The sequence below is a fragment of the Stegostoma tigrinum genome, chromosome 32, assembly GCF_030684315.1.
Source record: "Stegostoma tigrinum isolate sSteTig4 chromosome 32, sSteTig4.hap1, whole genome shotgun sequence".
In the NCBI taxonomy this organism is placed as follows: Eukaryota; Metazoa; Chordata; class Chondrichthyes; order Orectolobiformes; family Stegostomatidae; genus Stegostoma; species Stegostoma tigrinum.
Genome location: NC_081385.1, coordinates 1,594,932 through 1,611,570, shown reverse-complemented (window position 1 = coordinate 1,611,570; position 16,639 = coordinate 1,594,932). Strand labels below are relative to the sequence as shown.

At 40.4% G+C, this 16,639-nt stretch overlaps 1 protein-coding gene across 3 annotated transcripts in view; it reads right to left on the bottom strand.

The window, feature by feature from the left end:
• Positions 1 to 9,682, bottom strand: part of mcamb (melanoma cell adhesion molecule b) — a 153,376-nt gene extending 143,694 nt beyond the window's left edge. For all 3 annotated transcript variants that reach the window (XM_048562128.2, XM_048562126.2, XM_048562129.2), the window contains exon 1: positions 9,548 to 9,682. In XM_048562128.2, coding sequence (XP_048418085.2) covers positions 9,548 to 9,620 — 73 coding nt within the window. In that variant the 5' untranslated portion in view covers positions 9,621 to 9,682. The remainder of the gene's footprint in view (positions 1 to 9,547) is intronic.
• Positions 9,683 to 16,639: the final 6,957 nt, after the last annotated feature.

The following is a 16,639-nucleotide window of genomic DNA, read 5'->3' as shown; positions in this document are numbered from 1 at the left end:
GCCATTGATTCAGATCATGACTGATGTGTTTGTGTGCTGAATTTCACATTCTCTTCTACCCCCAGTAGCCTTGATCCCCGTTCTGAGGAAGAGTCACTGGATGCAAAACATTAACTGATTTCCCTCTGCAGATGCTGCCAGAGCTGCTGAGCCTTTGCAGCAATTTCTGTTTTTGTTCCTGATTTACAACATTCGCAGTTTTTTCGGTTTTTAACCTTGATCCCCTGCCTAACAAAAATCTATTTACAATAAAACCCTGAAAGAACTGAGGATGCTGTAAATCAAGAACAAAACAGAAATTGCTGGAAAAGTTCAGCAGGTCTGGCAACATCTGAGTAGGAATCAGACAATCTATTTACCTCCCCACTTCTGCTGCTTTCTGAGGGAAACTTATTACCCTCTGGAAGAAAAACAAAATCTGATCTCTGTCCTAAAAGGGAACGCCCTAATTTTAAACAATACCCTCTACTTCTGGGCTCGCCCACAATAGGAAATGTCTTTTCCATGTCCATCTTGTCAAGACCATTCAGGATTATGAGCTGTATACTTAGTCTTACAAAATTCAGTGCAAACAAACCCTATCTGTCCAACCTTTCCTCATAAGGCAACCCACTCATTCCAGATATCAATCCCATACATCTGCTATGAGGCACTTCCAATGCATTTACATCCTTCCTCAAATAAGGAGCACACAGCATTTGAGTTGCAGTCTCACCAAAGTCCTATATAACTCGCATTTTCTAATGTCATACTCGGGTTGAATGAATAGGAAGAAAACCTACCAACCTATATCTCATTCTGTAATATTGTTATGTTTTCTTCACAACATACTTTTCCATTTTTGTGTTATCTTCAAATTTTCATGGAACTCTTACAATTGTTATCGCTCCAATGTCGATCTTGTCAAGTATCTATGATTGTGCTATTCAGGAGATACCTCACTTTCGCTTAAATTTGCTGATGTGAGGCGACAAGTGCTTGGTCTGCCCAAGTGTTGTGTTTTGTCAGTTGTGCCAATAGCCTTGTAAAGCATGTTGACAACTGAGACTAAATTATTACTGCAATTGGAGCTTTTGAACAAACATTCATCACCATCTTATACAATTAAAAATATTAAAACACAGGTTAGGCGGATGCATTTCACTTTTACCTGCCTGTTACAGATACAAACTGTTAGAGGATTGCCAAAGTTTTTGATAGACATATTTGAGAATGTTGAGTAATTACACACACAGTCTTAGAGAATGTACAGCACGGAAACAGACTTTTCAGTCCAACTTGTCCATACATAAATCCAGTCCCATTTGCCAGCATTTGGCCCATATCCCTCTAAACCCTTCCTATTCATAGACCCATTCAGATGCCTTTTAAAATGTTGTAATTGTACCAGCCTCCACCACTTCCTCTGGCAGCTCATTCCACACACACCACCCTCTGCGTGAAAATGTCGCCTCTTGGGTCCATTTTAAATCTTTCCCCTCTCACCTTAAACCTAAGCCCTCTTGTTTTTGACTCCCCTAATCCCAGGTAAAAAACCTTGTCTATTCATCTTAGCCATGCTCCTCATGATTTTATAAACCTCCAACGCTCCAGGGAAAACAGCCCTAGCCTTTTCAGCCCCTCCCTGTAGCTCAAACCCTCCAACTCCAGCAACATCCCTGTAAACCTTTTCTGCACCTTCTCAAGTTTCACAACAGCCTTCCTATGGCAGGGAGGCCAGAGCCTTCTGGAAATCTGTTTAGTGTCTCCAAAGTGAGCAGCTGCTTTCTTTCTATTCTCTTTTTCAGTTCAAGGCTCTGTAGTTTCAGGTTCAATAAACAGTTGCATGGAATTAGTTTAAAGTTTCAGCCCAAGACCTGAAGTAGCATAGACCTCTGCTTGTGCCTGTGAAAACCAAGTTCTCGACTGACACATCTCCAAAGGCTGATGTTACTTTTGTTTTGTTACTTGCAGTATGCTTTTTTTAAAAATGCATTAGTAATGAGGAGACTGAGCACTGTGATTCTTGCCCGAGGAATTCTGACAGCATGTACGTGCAATGGATGTTCCCACTTGTGGGTGAATCCGGAATTAGGAGTCTCTGCTCAAAAATAGGGGTGACCCATTCAAGACAAATGAGGACTTTCACTTTTCTCAAAGAGTTGCAAGTCTTTGGAACTCTCTTCCTCAAAAAGCCAGCAGAAGCAGAGTCTTTGAATATTTTTAAACTTAAGGTCAATAGATTCTTGATAACAGGACTGGGTGGAAGTTGTCAACAGTAGGCAGGAATACAGAGAAATCAATCACCCAAAATCTTATTGAACAGCACAGCAGAGATGTGGGGCTGAGAACATATTCCTACTTCCCATCTGAACTCTCATTTTCAGACTTTACCCTTAACTCACACTGCCTTGAGCTGATGTACAGCTGCCTTTCACAATAAACTTTTTTCAATGGTTTTTTAGAAGTCGAAAGAAAATCATTCACCAACTGACGTCAAAACAGGCCTTCAGAAAAGTCACTTCCTTAAAGATAATCTGGTTGGTTGGAATAAATTCTCCTAATAAAGTCACCATAGCTTGTTTTTTTTCTGCAGACTAATAAATTAATTATAGTTCACTGCCAACATTCATTCTCATTCTTTATTCATAGGCTTATAATTAATTAATTTGTAGCTTCTTAGATTTGACTTTCACATTATTTTGACTGAATATAGAAATGACTATTACCATTCCAACAAGACCTGCCCTGTGCTGAGATACTGTCTCGTGAGGGCCATCACCACTTTAAAAATCCCAGTTCTTGCGTTGAACTATCCTGTTGTTCTAACGGGGGAGCGGATAGAATTTCTGGCCACCCCCAAACACAGCATGCTCCCATAGAAATGTAGAAAATAGTGATAGGAGTAAGCCATTTGGCCCTTTGCCTGCTGCACCATTCAATATGATCATGGCTCATTAGTGTATCCAATAACCAATTCCTGTTTTCACCCAATACCCTTTGATCCCTTTAGCCCTAAAAATCATACCTTCTTCTCGAAAAATTCAATGTCTTGGCCTTGACCACCTACTGTGGCAGAGAATTCCACAAGCTGACCACTTTCTGGGTGAAAAAACATCTCATCTCAGCCTTAACGGGCAGACCTCAGGCCGTTAGACTGTTCTGGACTCCCCAACCATTAGAAACATCCTTCCTGCATTTACCCTGACTAGTCCTGTTAGAATTTTATAAGTTTCTACAAAATTCCTCTTCATTCTTTTAAATTCCAATGAATATAATTCTAACTGATTCAGTCAGTCTCCATACATCAATCTTTCCACCCCAGGAATCAGTCTGGTAAACCTCTACTGCTCTCCCTCCAAAGCAAGACTAGACTCAGATAAGACCAAAGCTAAGCACTACAGCCATTCAGATAACAATCTGCTTTTCTGGTTTTTGCTCACATTTACCCACCTTATATTTCGTCTATCATGCATTTGCCCACACTCAACTTGTTCAAATCACAAGCATCTCTGCTGCATCCTCAAAGTTCACTCTTCCATCAGCTTTGTCTCACCTGTACCACTGGGAGATAAAATATGGGGGGAGGAAATGGCTGAGTGGTACTGTCGCTAGACTATTAATCCAGAAACTCAGCTAATGCTCTGGACACTTGGATTTGAATCCCACCATGGCAGATAGCAAAATTTGAATTCAATAAAAGGAAAGAAATTCCAGAATCAAGAATCTGATACTATGAAACCATTATCAACTGTCATAAAATCCCATCTGGTTCACTAACGTCATTCAGGGAAAAAAAAATCTGCCATCCTCACGTAGTCTGGCCTATGTAAGACTCCTGTCCCACAACAATGTGGTTGACTATCAACTTCCTTCTGGACAATTAGGGATGGGCAATGAATGCTGGCCTAGCCAGCTACACCCCCCCAACCTGTGAATGAATTAAAAAAAAAGTTAGGTCCCACGTCTAAGTCATTAATATGTATTAAGAATAATTGGGGTCCAATCCCTGATCCCTATGGTATCGCACCAGTCACTGCCTGCCGCTCTTTACTTCCTGTTAGCCAGTTCCATATCCATGTCAGTACACTTCTCCTAACCCCACGGTCTTTAATTTTACATGCTTATCTCTTAAATGGGACCTTACTGGAATGCCTTCTGAAAATCCAAATAAACCATATCCCAACTAATTCTACTTGTTACATTCTTGTAAAATTCTAATGTATTTGTCAAGCATGATTTCCATTTTGAAAATCCATGCTGACTGTCGAATCCCATAACTGTTTTCCAACTGGAGATTCCCACTATGGCTGTAATCATGCCTGAGGTACTGGAGTACTTAATAGTAGCAGGAACTACTTCTCTGCAGTCAGAGACCTAGGAAAATAATTCCCAAAAGCATTAATCTATTTGCAGAAAACCAAAGGAACTGTCAATGCTAGAAATCAGAAACAGAAATTGGTGAAAAAGCTGAGCAGGTCTGGTGCATCTGTGGAGAGAAATCAGAATTAACGTTCCTGCTGCAGTGACCCTTCCTCAGAACTGGTCTCCTGAAATGCATCACCTCACACTTAGAGATTAAACTCCATCTGCCATTTCTCCGGCCAACATTTCAACTGATCTATACCCTGACCTATGTTTTGACAATTTTCCTAACTGTCTATAGGTCTGCCAATTTTCATTTCATCAGCAAATTTAAAATCAGACCACCTACATTTTCATCCAACTCATTTATACAAATTACAAACAGAGGTTCCAATACTGATCCTCATGGAACACTGTTGGTCACTGACCTCCCAACAGAAAAACATCCCTTCACAACTACCCGCTGTTTTCTGTGACAAAGCCAGTTTCGTATCCAACTTAACAACTCACTATGGATCTTATGCAACTTAACCTTCTGGGCCAACCTACCATGGGTGACCTTGTCAAATGCTTTTCTAAAGTCCATATGGACAACATCCACTCCCCAAACCTTATCAATCTTTGTCACTTCCTAGAAAAACTCAATTAATTTGTGAGACAAGACCCGTACCAAATAAAGCAATGCTAACTACCCTTAATAACTCCATTATTTTCCAAATGCGAGTAAATCCTGTTCCCTAAGAATCTGCACTAATAATTTCCCTACAACTCATGCAATGTCAGTCTTCATCATAGTCACCAAAGGCAGCAAACATTCTGACAAGTAGTAATGGTTACCAAGCCTTCAACACACAAACAGACTCTTCCAAACCATGGAGTTTATTTGGTCTATAATCAAATTTACAATCCTCATAGTTGCTGTCAGATCTAATGCCCAATCATTTCTCTGTTGGGCTTTAAGATTTTTTTTTGCTTCTGACAGTGAAAGTGAAATTTCTAGAAAAAAAAATCAACAGCATTGTAATGTAAATAACAGTGGCCAAGATAATAAATCACATGGGTTTAAACATGTTAGAGATATTTTACAAGGGAGCAGCAACGTGCCAAATCTCCACTTTTACATGCCTTATATGCTAAACTTCCTGCAGACCTTGGTTTTGTAATGTCACTACCTGTCACTAAGTAATTACAATTACTATCACACATGATACAAATTCACAAGAGGATAGATATGATTGAAATTGGGCAAATATCAACATTTGCTTCTGAACAAAGATTTCAACGATTATATCGCCTTTGTGCTCTTGGTCCAAGTTAATTTGTATTAGGATTAAAAACAGAAGTTACCAGACAAATCCAACATGGCAAATCAATCAACATTCAAGAAAGGCATGGTTAAGACAGACCAACTTTAGAAATGTTAGGCTGTAGAAGCCCCCTTTTTGAGGTCAAACAGATCAGAACAAGCCAAAAACATCCAGGGTACAAGAGATGGAGGTCAATAATTCAAAATTACTGTCTTTGTTAATTAAAGAACTTTTAAAATATTAACTTAAAATATTTAAAAATACTGCAATATTTAAATTTTAAACATTTTATGGTTTTTATTTCTGATTTCCATCATTTTCAATTTTCCACAATTTCAACTGTTAGAATGTTAAATGCCTGAAGACTTGCTGTAGAATCAGTACTGATCACTATTCTAGTATATTCTGTTTATTTATATGTACTGTTCATACTTGTTCAGCCTCTAAATTCACAAAAGAATTTATGATGTTCTTGCTTTGCTGAGATTTTTGAGTAGTTTCTTTTTAAAAAGTGATGTTAATCAAGGGAGACTGGGTGGTGCAGTATAATTGCCCTTTCACCTTTAACACCTGGGCTTGAATCAAACTCAGACAGATGGAGTGGGTCTCAAAGCTCATTGCAAAAGTAGTACTAGAAAGTTTCCATAGAGTTCTTAATACAGACTGACCCAATAGCAGTAAAATGTTAGCAGTAAAATTTGTATTAAACTAGTGTGTCATGGTTTAAAGTAAATCAGAGAATGTGCTGTTCCATGAGGATAAAGACATCCACAAGTCTAGATCCTCAGAGTATTCAGTTGCTAAAATGCAGCTGTACATAAGTCATCCGTCATTCCTTTCAAGACAGAAGATTTAAATCGCAATAAACATTAGCAGTTCCAAATTCCACCTATTCAAATTCTGGCACACTGCTTTGACTTGGAGGGTTAATAGGGGAAATGCAATATTTATTACACATTCTAGTTGACAAGAGTTTTGAGTCATTGCATGCTGTGGTCCTTTCACGTGCACAGGCCAGGTTGATGGGCAGGAGGAGGAAGAGAAAGATGGAGGTGGTTCAATCCTGGGGGGGGGCTTATATTGTTAACGTGCTGGCTTAGTAGAAGAACAAATTTTCCAACACAGTTTTTGTGAATTCAATCTATAACCTTAAGATTTAAATTCAAATTGTGTACATACAGATTTGTGCCACAATAATGGTCCCTTGGAATTAAAGGGACATCACTTCTATTCCATAGTGGAAGCACTGAGGAAAGATGAACAATTGTTTCTTGTACTGAAACAGGGTGATTTCACTTCCAGCAAGTGTCATAAGGGACCCAAAACATTAATTCTGATTCTCTCTGTACAGATGCTGCCAGATGCTGAGAAAGTACTTTGTTTTAAAATTCAGACCTCTGAATTTTGGGGCCTGTTCTGAAGAAGGGTCACCAGATCCGAAATGTTAACTCTGCTTTCTGTCTACAGATGCCACGGGCCTGCTGAGATTTCCCAGCAATTTCTGATTTTGAACATACACAGTTCTTTGCTTTTATTATGCCCTAAAAAGTTTGGTCTGGCCTGATTTTCATGTACTTTAAGCACACCTTATGGTGAGATGACAAAGCAACTTCAACGTTATGTGGAAGATACCCACCTTGTGGCTCAGTGGTTAGCACCGCAGCCTCACAGCGCTAAGGACCCGGGTTTGATTTCACCCTCAGGCAACTGTCTGTGTGGAGTTTGCACATTCTCCCCATGTCTGTGTGGGTTTCCTCCCACAGTCCAAAGATGTGCAGGTTAGGTGGATTGGCCGTGTTAAATTGCCGAGTGTCCAGGGACGTGCAGATTACAACTTGAAATGTAGGGTTACAGTGATAGGGTAGGGGGGTGGGATTCTCTTCAGCAGGTTAGTGTGGATTTGATGGGCTGAATGGCCTGCTTCTACACTGTAGGGGTCCAATTCAATTCTTTGAGGTATGCTCAAAACATCTTCTCAACAGGCAGCTGATAACATGGGTTCAGGGCAAATAAAAATTACTCTTTCTTCTCAACGAGTTCAACACAGATAACTAATCTGGAAACTACACAAAGAGGGGGAAATCAGGGCAAGTTGATCTTTCAGTGTTGGCTACATTTAACGTGGGAGCTGGAAATGCTTCAAGTTTTCCTGAAGAAGTCAAACATGTCCAACTCATGCAAAACCCTGGCTTGTGGCTGATCAAAATGAAGATGCTCAATCTGAGAGGCACCAAACACTTTGACAAGTTTTATCAAGAACATGCAGGAGGTGAAGTCAAGCTCTCTGATTAAAAACAAAATCACAAACTTCCCAGTAGCCCATCTGCAGCCCCCCCCTCCCCAATGTGATAAGATCAGCAAATCATACGTTGTAGTTATCTGCCTTCTCTGGACCTAGTGCACCAGTGTGGAAGCAAATCATTCTTGATCCCAAGGGGCTGCCTAAGATGATGAGCTGGGACAGCAGTTAGAAAAAAGAAAGATGAAAGCTGAAGTTTAAAGATAAAACAGGTAGAATCAGAGACATCACAACTGACAAAAAGGAGAAAAGTGGGAACTGGAGGAAGAAACAAAAAAAAGTGTATGAGAAAAGATGACAAACATTAAATAAGAATGTTAATATGAGGAGCCTCAGAGTGATCAAGTCTTTTAACCTGGGTGGGCCCAATCAGCTTCCTACCTCCAACTAACAGACTCAGTTTTGTCGAAACAAGATGTGGTTTATTTTACATAATCACCATCTAGTTGTAATCTCACAATAACTGAATAAAAGGAACGGATTAGTTGATAAAAATTCAAGTCTGTTCTGTTTGAAGTCTTGGTGAACAAGGACTGGAGAGACGCTGTGTTTAACAGGCCACCAAACTGATCATTTCCAGGGAGTGGCTACCATCAACATCAGGCACTCCAAATTCAAAAACAGACACCAGATACAGGACAGCAATTGCAGCATACAAATAAAATTAGTTACACCGTGAATACAATGCAACAGTAAACTTTAATTTCACTTTTAGTTCAGTTTCTACAATAGCTCAAACACATCTGATTTGCAAATTCTCCGCCGTTTCTTAAGCTGCGTTTCACACTTTTGCATTAAAACCACGAATATTTAAAAGAAAATGTACAGGCTAATGCACATTTATTATGTTTAAGTGAAATGTATATGAACGCTTCAGTTAATGTGTACATAGTGTATCAAGAGGAACACAAGACAATCTCAGGTGCGTGAATTAGTAACTTGGGTCTGGCGACTCCCACTAAAAGATGTTCCAAATGATTCCAGCAACCCCTCCAATGTCGCTGACTTGACTCCTTTTTATAGTTTGCCGGCTTCACTTCATCGTTTTACTCAATTACTCCGCCATACTTCTATTTTCTACCTTTTTCTCCTTCCCCCAGTTGCGCTTGTCTTCTGGCTTTCCTCTCCTTCCCGGTTCCACTCCTGGTCTCGTCCCCTTTTTGGCTTCTCAATCACTCACACTTTCTGTCTCAGTCTGCTGGCCGGGTTCCTCGCAAACTCAACTCCAACAGCCGCACTTTCAGCTCCCAGGTTCGTTCCGCCGCGTTTCCCGGGACTGACTTGAACCAGCTCCCCAGCTGAGGAGAAGCCCCTTCCCCAACACCAGAAACCTCTCACCCATCATTGCTATTTATTTACAATAACAGACATGGATATCTTTTTCTTCTGAAAGAAAAGCTAAATCGCTCTCTTCAGAAAACCACGTGAAAACAGAAATTCCCCACATTCCTGCATTTTTTCCCCTGCCGATCCAGTTGCTGCTTTGAGCTGATTTCAGTGAGATCGTGTAAGCGGTTATCGGTAATTACGGGGGGGGGGGGGAGTGCAGCCCCCAACAGCCCTGGGACGGGCTGACACGAAACTCGGCATTTCTTACCTGGGATGGTGAGTGTGAGAACCAGCAGGGTGAAGCAGAGGCTGCCGCTGCCCGGCGTACTTGCTGAACACATGTTTCCACCTAGAGACTCCCGAGAAGAATGAGAGACCGACCGAGGCAGCAGCTCAGGAGAGAAGGCGGCGAGAGCGACTGATAAGTCGCCTAGTCCCACCCACAGCAGAGGGATCAGCCCCCTCAGAACGCAACTAACAAAGCAAATGCCTGAGTACTACACGAAAGGAATATCGCACTGTATCCACAAAGCGCGGTGCGGAAAGTGGTGCAGCATGAAAGCAAAATGAGCAAAGCGGACAGAACAAATGGAGTGAAAGCAGGTAAAGCTGGAGATCACAGCGGGTCAGGCAGCATCCGTGGAGACAAAGCAAGCTAATGCCTCCAATCTAGGTAACTGTTCATCAGAGCTGACTGGAGTTGTACAGGGAACAGCATTTATGCAGTGGCGAGGAATGGAGTACAGGGTGCTAGCCAGAAAGGATGTTGATTGTCAGGTTAAGTGATTGGAATGTGAGAAATCGAGACTAATTTGGAGTATCTAATTAATGCCTGAATATAATTTGTACTACAGCTTTAAAGTAGTAAAAAGGTGTTTGGAACCCTTGCCTTCATGGAGCAGTCCTGGGAGTGTAGGGCTTGGGATATTGTGTTGAGGTTGTATGAGACATTAGCAAAGCCTCACCTGGAGCACTGTGTCCAGTTCCTGACGCCCTGTCAAAGGAAGGATATTGTTAAGCTGGAGAGGGTTCAGAAGAGATTTACCAGGATGTTGCCGGGTGTGGAAGGTTTCAGTTATAAAGAAAAGCTTTGACTTTTTTTCCACTGGAGAGTAGGAGGTTGAGAGGCAACTTGATACAAGTTCATAAAATAATAAGAAGTATAGAAAGAGTTAATGGTAGTTATCTTTTCACTAGGAGGCACATTTTTAAGGTGAGAGGACATGAGGGGACAGTGTTTTTACACAGAGGGTGGTTCACATACAGAAAGAACTTCCTGAGGATGTGGTGCATGTGGGTACAATTACAGTGTTTAAAAAACATTTGGATAGGTACAGGAACGGTTTGGTGGGTTATGGGCCAGGAGCAGGCAGGTGGAACTAGTTTAGTTTGGGATTATGCTCGGCATGGACTGGTTGGACTGAAGGGTCTGTTTCTGAGCTGTGTGACTATGACTAGTAAAACATTCAAGCACTTCGCAGGAGTGTACACAAAAAGCTGAACCCCACACGATATTATGACAAAGTAGTACAGATGCTTGAAATCTGAAATATAAACAAACAATGTTGGAAATATTCAGCAAGGTCAGGCACATCTGTGGAGATGAAACAGTTAATATTTCAGGGAAGGAGCTCCTTTCCCAGCATCATAGCTGAGAATCAGATTTGCTGATTGCTTTGCACAGCACTTCCATCAAGTTTTTCAGAGTAACCGTTAACATCCATCACTTTATTTCTCAGGCCCATCCATTGGATTGAACAAATTTCCATAATAATTACTGCTCCCATTTTTTTCAGCAGCAGTGGTAGTTAATGATTCTGCTAGTGTACTGTACGTCTTTTAAAAATCCATCATTTGTTTCTCTATTTCTCCCATTACTACATTATCTGGCCTTGTTGCTTTCCCAGATTCACTACCCTCAGAAAATTCCTCGTCTGTCTCAAATGGCAACCCTTTAGTCTGATATTGTACCCTCTGGTCCTATATTCTTCTACGTTTGTCTTCCTAATTGCTTACTGCACCAGACTGTCTACTTTCATTGACTGATGTACAAGGACACCCAAATCCCTTTGTACATCCACACTTCCCAACATTTCACCATTTAAATAACACCCTTGCTTTATGTTTCTCACATCAAGTGCACATCTTCACATTTAATCTCATTATACCATATCTGCCGTGTGTAGTCCACTCACCCATCTTGGCTATTATCAGCTTGAAGCCTCTTTGCATCTTTGTCACAACTTACATTCCCATACAGTTTGAGACACCAGGAAGCTTGGAAGTACTGATTCCCTCATGTAGGTCATTTATATATATCATGAATAGCTGTGGCCAAAGAACTGATCCTTGCCTTACCCCACTAGTTACTGCTTTCCATTTGGAAAAAAAAATCGTATCCAATCAGTCTCCTGCCTGTCAGCCAAATATTAGCCTCTATTCCAACTGCTTTAACTTTACCCTGCTATGAGGGACATTATCAAAAGCTTTCTGAAGGTCCAAATATGCCACATCCCCTGGCTCTCCCTCAACAATTCCACCTAGTTACATCTGTGAAAACTCCAATAGATTCATTAAGTGTGATTTGCCTTTCATAATGGCCTTCTTCAATCCCGTTGCTGCTATCCAAATGTTTTATTACATTTTTTAAAATTTAAGATTCTAGCATTTTTCCCATTCTTGATGTAAGGCTATTTGGTGTGTAATTATATACACCCCTCCACCTTTTTAAATGGTAGGATTATATTTGCCACCCTCCAATGTATAGGAACTGCTCCAGTGTCTATAGAAGTTTGGCAGATGACAACCAACGCATTCAATATTTCCAGGGCTCTTTCCATTAGTGCACAGGAATGTAGATTATTAGATCCTGGTATTTATCAACCTTTACTTACATTAATTTCCCCAACACCATTTTCTTACTAATACTGATATCCTTCAGTTTTTCCATCTCAATTTATCTTTGGCTCCCTAATATTTCTGGGAGGTTATCTGTACCTGCTTTTGTAAATACTGAACCAAAATATGTGTTCAATCCTTCTGCCATTTCTTTGTTTCCTATTATAAGTTCCCTGACTTTTGTCAGCAAATATCCTACATTTGTCTTTATAAATCTTTTGCTCTTAACGTTGATATAGGAGCTTTTACGGTCAGTTCCTACATTCCTTCAATATTACTCATACTCTAGTTTGCCCCTCTTGATCAAACTTTTTGCGCTCTTTTGCTGAATTCTAAAATCCTCAAGCTTGCTACTTATTCTGCAAATTTTATATATCTCCCATCTGGATCAGAAACTATCCCTAATTTCTTTTAGTTTTGTGCCAGTCAGGAATGAATAATTGTAGATTTTCATGTAATTCCATGTTCTTTAAATATGAACCATTGCCTTTCAACCATCAATTCCTTTAGTAAGATTCTCCAATCCATCACTGATTACTCATGCCTCATACCATCATTTCTCCTTCCACTGTTATCAAGTCTATGAGCGACACCCTTGTCCCATGAATGAATAAACACAACATTCAATATGGACACTGGTGAAAACTCTCAGGGGTTAGTAGATGCTCCAGGCTTCACCACAGTACAGGGAAGTGTCCCACACAACAGACTTATAGGCCCAAGACCTTTGCTGACTTCCAAAGGCCCCTGCTGTGACAGACACATTATGGCAGTGTGAAGAAAGCAGTGCTGGCACAATACTTCTTCAGCAATGATAACGGGAACTGCAGATGCTGGAGAATCCAAGATAACAAAGTGTGGAGCTGGATGAACACAGCAGGCCAAGCAGCATCTCAGGAGCACAAAAGCTGACGTTTCGGGCCTAGACCCTTCATCAGAGAGGGGGACTTCTTCAACAATGGTAGTTTAAGCGAGACTTTCACACTTTCATTTTCCATTTACATTGAAATAATTTACTTTTTTCAAATTAAGGAGCTATTTAAGTTAAACGACAAAAAGCTTGGTCAAAGGGATAGGTGATATTGAAGCAATGAGAGTAGAGATGCAGAGGATAATCCAGCATAACAATAGATCATAGAATAAAAATAATATATAATAACAAAAGCAAGAAATTCATATTCAATTAATGCAATTCAGTAACAATATACCAGGGAGCATCAACATTGGTGAATGTAACAAACACAGCAAAATACAATAAATAAGATTAAGAGCTGATTTTCCTATTAGGCAGTATTTTCATGGAGGTCACTGATCAGAAGAGCAGATCATAGCACATGATGTTCTGCCAATTAATTTGAATGGGTAGAAAATTAAAGTCTTCAGGGATGTGGTACCCGAACTGGCACCAGTTATACGAGTGAACAGTAATTTATCCGAAATCTTTCACTTCTACGGAGTGGTAACTGTGTGTTAACCCTCAGAGTGACCCTCAGAGGAACAATGTGTGAATAGATTTAATTTGTGATTACTTCTAGTCCCAGACTGATAGCCAAAAAGCAGTACACAAACAATACTTTCTTAACTGAAATTGGAAGCCCCAAATAAATGCTTTTATACCATCAGTTCTATCTCTGCATAATTTCAGTTTATCTGCAATCTTTCTAGTCTAATGTTGCTGAAATATATCCCCCCGATCCATTTCCAACGGGTTATTGGATATTTTCAGGTTTCCCATATTCTTCATTGAAAACATCCAACATGATACACGGAATAATCCTACAGTTAATACATGGAGTGCCGTCTATTTGTCGTACTGATATTTGTTGTTTTGTATATACATCCCTATTGTATTAGGGAACAATGTGGCATTAATTCTACTGTTTCATTCTGATGTCATTACTTTGGTGAGTTGCTGAAAATTCATTCATTAATTCTTATGGGAAATAAGAAATTTTTCATACTGTAAGTTTTCTGCAATATTTCTCTTTGAACAGCAAGGACTTCCTGTATTTATTTTAGTTCACTCAAAGGATGTGGGTATCATTGGATTTGCCCTTAAAAAGGTGGTAGTGAGCTACCTCCTTGAAGTGCTGTTGTCCATTTATTATGGGTACACTTAATGCCAAACACAGAGCAAGAATCAAGTCATTGCTTACCAGTTTATATTACTCGGTATTACAATAGGGAATGCATTTAGTCACATATTTACTGAGAGTTCAAAATAGTGAGCATATAAAAGTTATAGAGTCATGGAGTCAATCAGCACTGGAACAGACCCTTTGGTCCAACAAGCCTGTGCCGACCATGTTCCTCAACCAAACCAGCCCCACCTGCCTGATCCTGGCCCATATCCCTCCAATGCTTTCCTATTCGTGTACTTAGCCAAATGTCTTTTAAATGTTGTACCCACATTCACCACTTCCTCTGGCAGTTCATTCCACACAATAACCACTCTTTGTGTAAAAAAATGTTGCCCCTTAGTCCTTTATAAATGATTTATCCTCTCACCTTAAAAATATTTTTAAATATCCACTTGGGCACCCGGCAGTCTTCTGGACTCGCTGTTGAGTTCAATAATGTAAGGGTTTGGGCAATCCTTACCCCCACCCCCACAGCCCAGGCTTTGTTATCACACAACCTGCTATTACACATAACCGATTGTTAGCCACTAACAGTCCCCATTAATAGCTATTCACCCTCCGAGCCAGATCATTATCCGCTCCTATATCTGTCCAATTGTTCTCTCTCTCTGGACTCTATTCCCACATATCATTTACTCCTTATCCCTCCCCCCACCCTTCCTTCTGCATATAAACTGACATTTTCCTATCCACCATCAGTTCTGAGGAAGGGTCAATCAAACTGAGACATTTACTCTGATTTCTCTCTACAGATGCTCTCAGATCTACTGGGCTTTTCCAGCAATTTCTGTTTTTGTTAAAAATATACACCTAGTTTTGAAATCTATTCCCCCTTTAGGGAAAAGACCTTTGCTATTCACCTTGTCTATGTCCCACATGATTTAAAAATCTCTATAAAGTCACTCTTCAATCTCCTATGCCCCAGGGATAAAGGTCCTAGCCTATCCAGGCTATTTTTATAACTCAAACCCTCCATTCCTAGCAATATTTTGGTAAATCTTTTCTGAATCCTCTCCAGTTTAACAATATCCTTCCAATAACAGGGAAACCAGAACTGCACAAAGTACTCCAGAAGAGGCCTCACCAACACCCTGTACATCCTTAACATGACAACCCAACTCCTACTCTGAAAAGTCTGAGCCATGAGGGCAAGTGTGCTAAAAGCCTTTTTAAAAATTCTGTCTACCTGTGACACAAATTTCAAAGAATTATATACCTGAATCTCTAGGTCTCTCACCACTCAGGGCCCCACCATTAATTGTATCATTCCTGTCCTTGTTTGTTTTACCAAAATGCAGAACCTTGCATTTATCCAAATTCAACTCCATCAGCTACTTCTCAGCCCATTGACCCTATTGACTAATATCTCTTTGTAATCTTAGATAACTTTCTCAACTACACCACCAATTTTGGTGTCAACTTATATGCCTCCTAAATTCTTATCCAAATCTTTTATATAAATGACAAACAAAAGTGGACCCAGAACCGATCCCTGTGGAATACCACTGGTCTCAGGCCTCCAATCCAAGAAACAATCCTGCACCATCACCCTGTCTCCTACCATGAAGCCAATTTTGTGTTGAATTGGCAAGCTCACCTGGAATCCCATATAGTGTAGCTTTACTAGTTAGTCTACCATGCGGAATTTTATTAAAGGCTTTACTAAAGTCCAAGTAAACAACATCTATCGCTTTGCCCTCACCAATCTTCTTTGTTATATCCTCAAAAAAACTCAATCAAGTTTGTGAGACACAACTTCCCTCACCCAAAACCGTGCTGCCTATCCCTAATCATTCCTTGCCTCACCAAATGAATGTAAATCCTATCCTTCAGAATCGCCACCAACAATTTACCCAGCACTGAATGTCAGACTCACAGACCTTTAGTTCCCAAGCTTCTCCTGACAGCGTTTCTTAAATACAGTCATGACATTAGCCGCCCTCCAGCACCTCATCTGTGGTTGTAGATGATTCAAAAATTTCTGCTAGGGGACACGGAATTTCCTCCCTAATTTTCCACAGCATCCTCGGATACACTTGATCCGATCCCATAGAATTATCCACCTTTATGTTTTCTAAGACTTCCAGCACTTTCTCTTCTTCAATGTGAACTGTTTTAAAACATCAATATTTATTTCCCTGAGTCAATAGATATGAAGCTAGAAAAGCACACCAGGTCAGACAGCATCCGAGGAGCAGGGAAGTCAATGTTTCAGCCAAAACTCTTCGCCAGGTCTGGGGACAGGGAGGTGAGCGCAGAAATAAATAGAGGGAGGGGATTGGACTGGTGGGAGGGTCGGTGAGATGGTGATAGGTGAATGC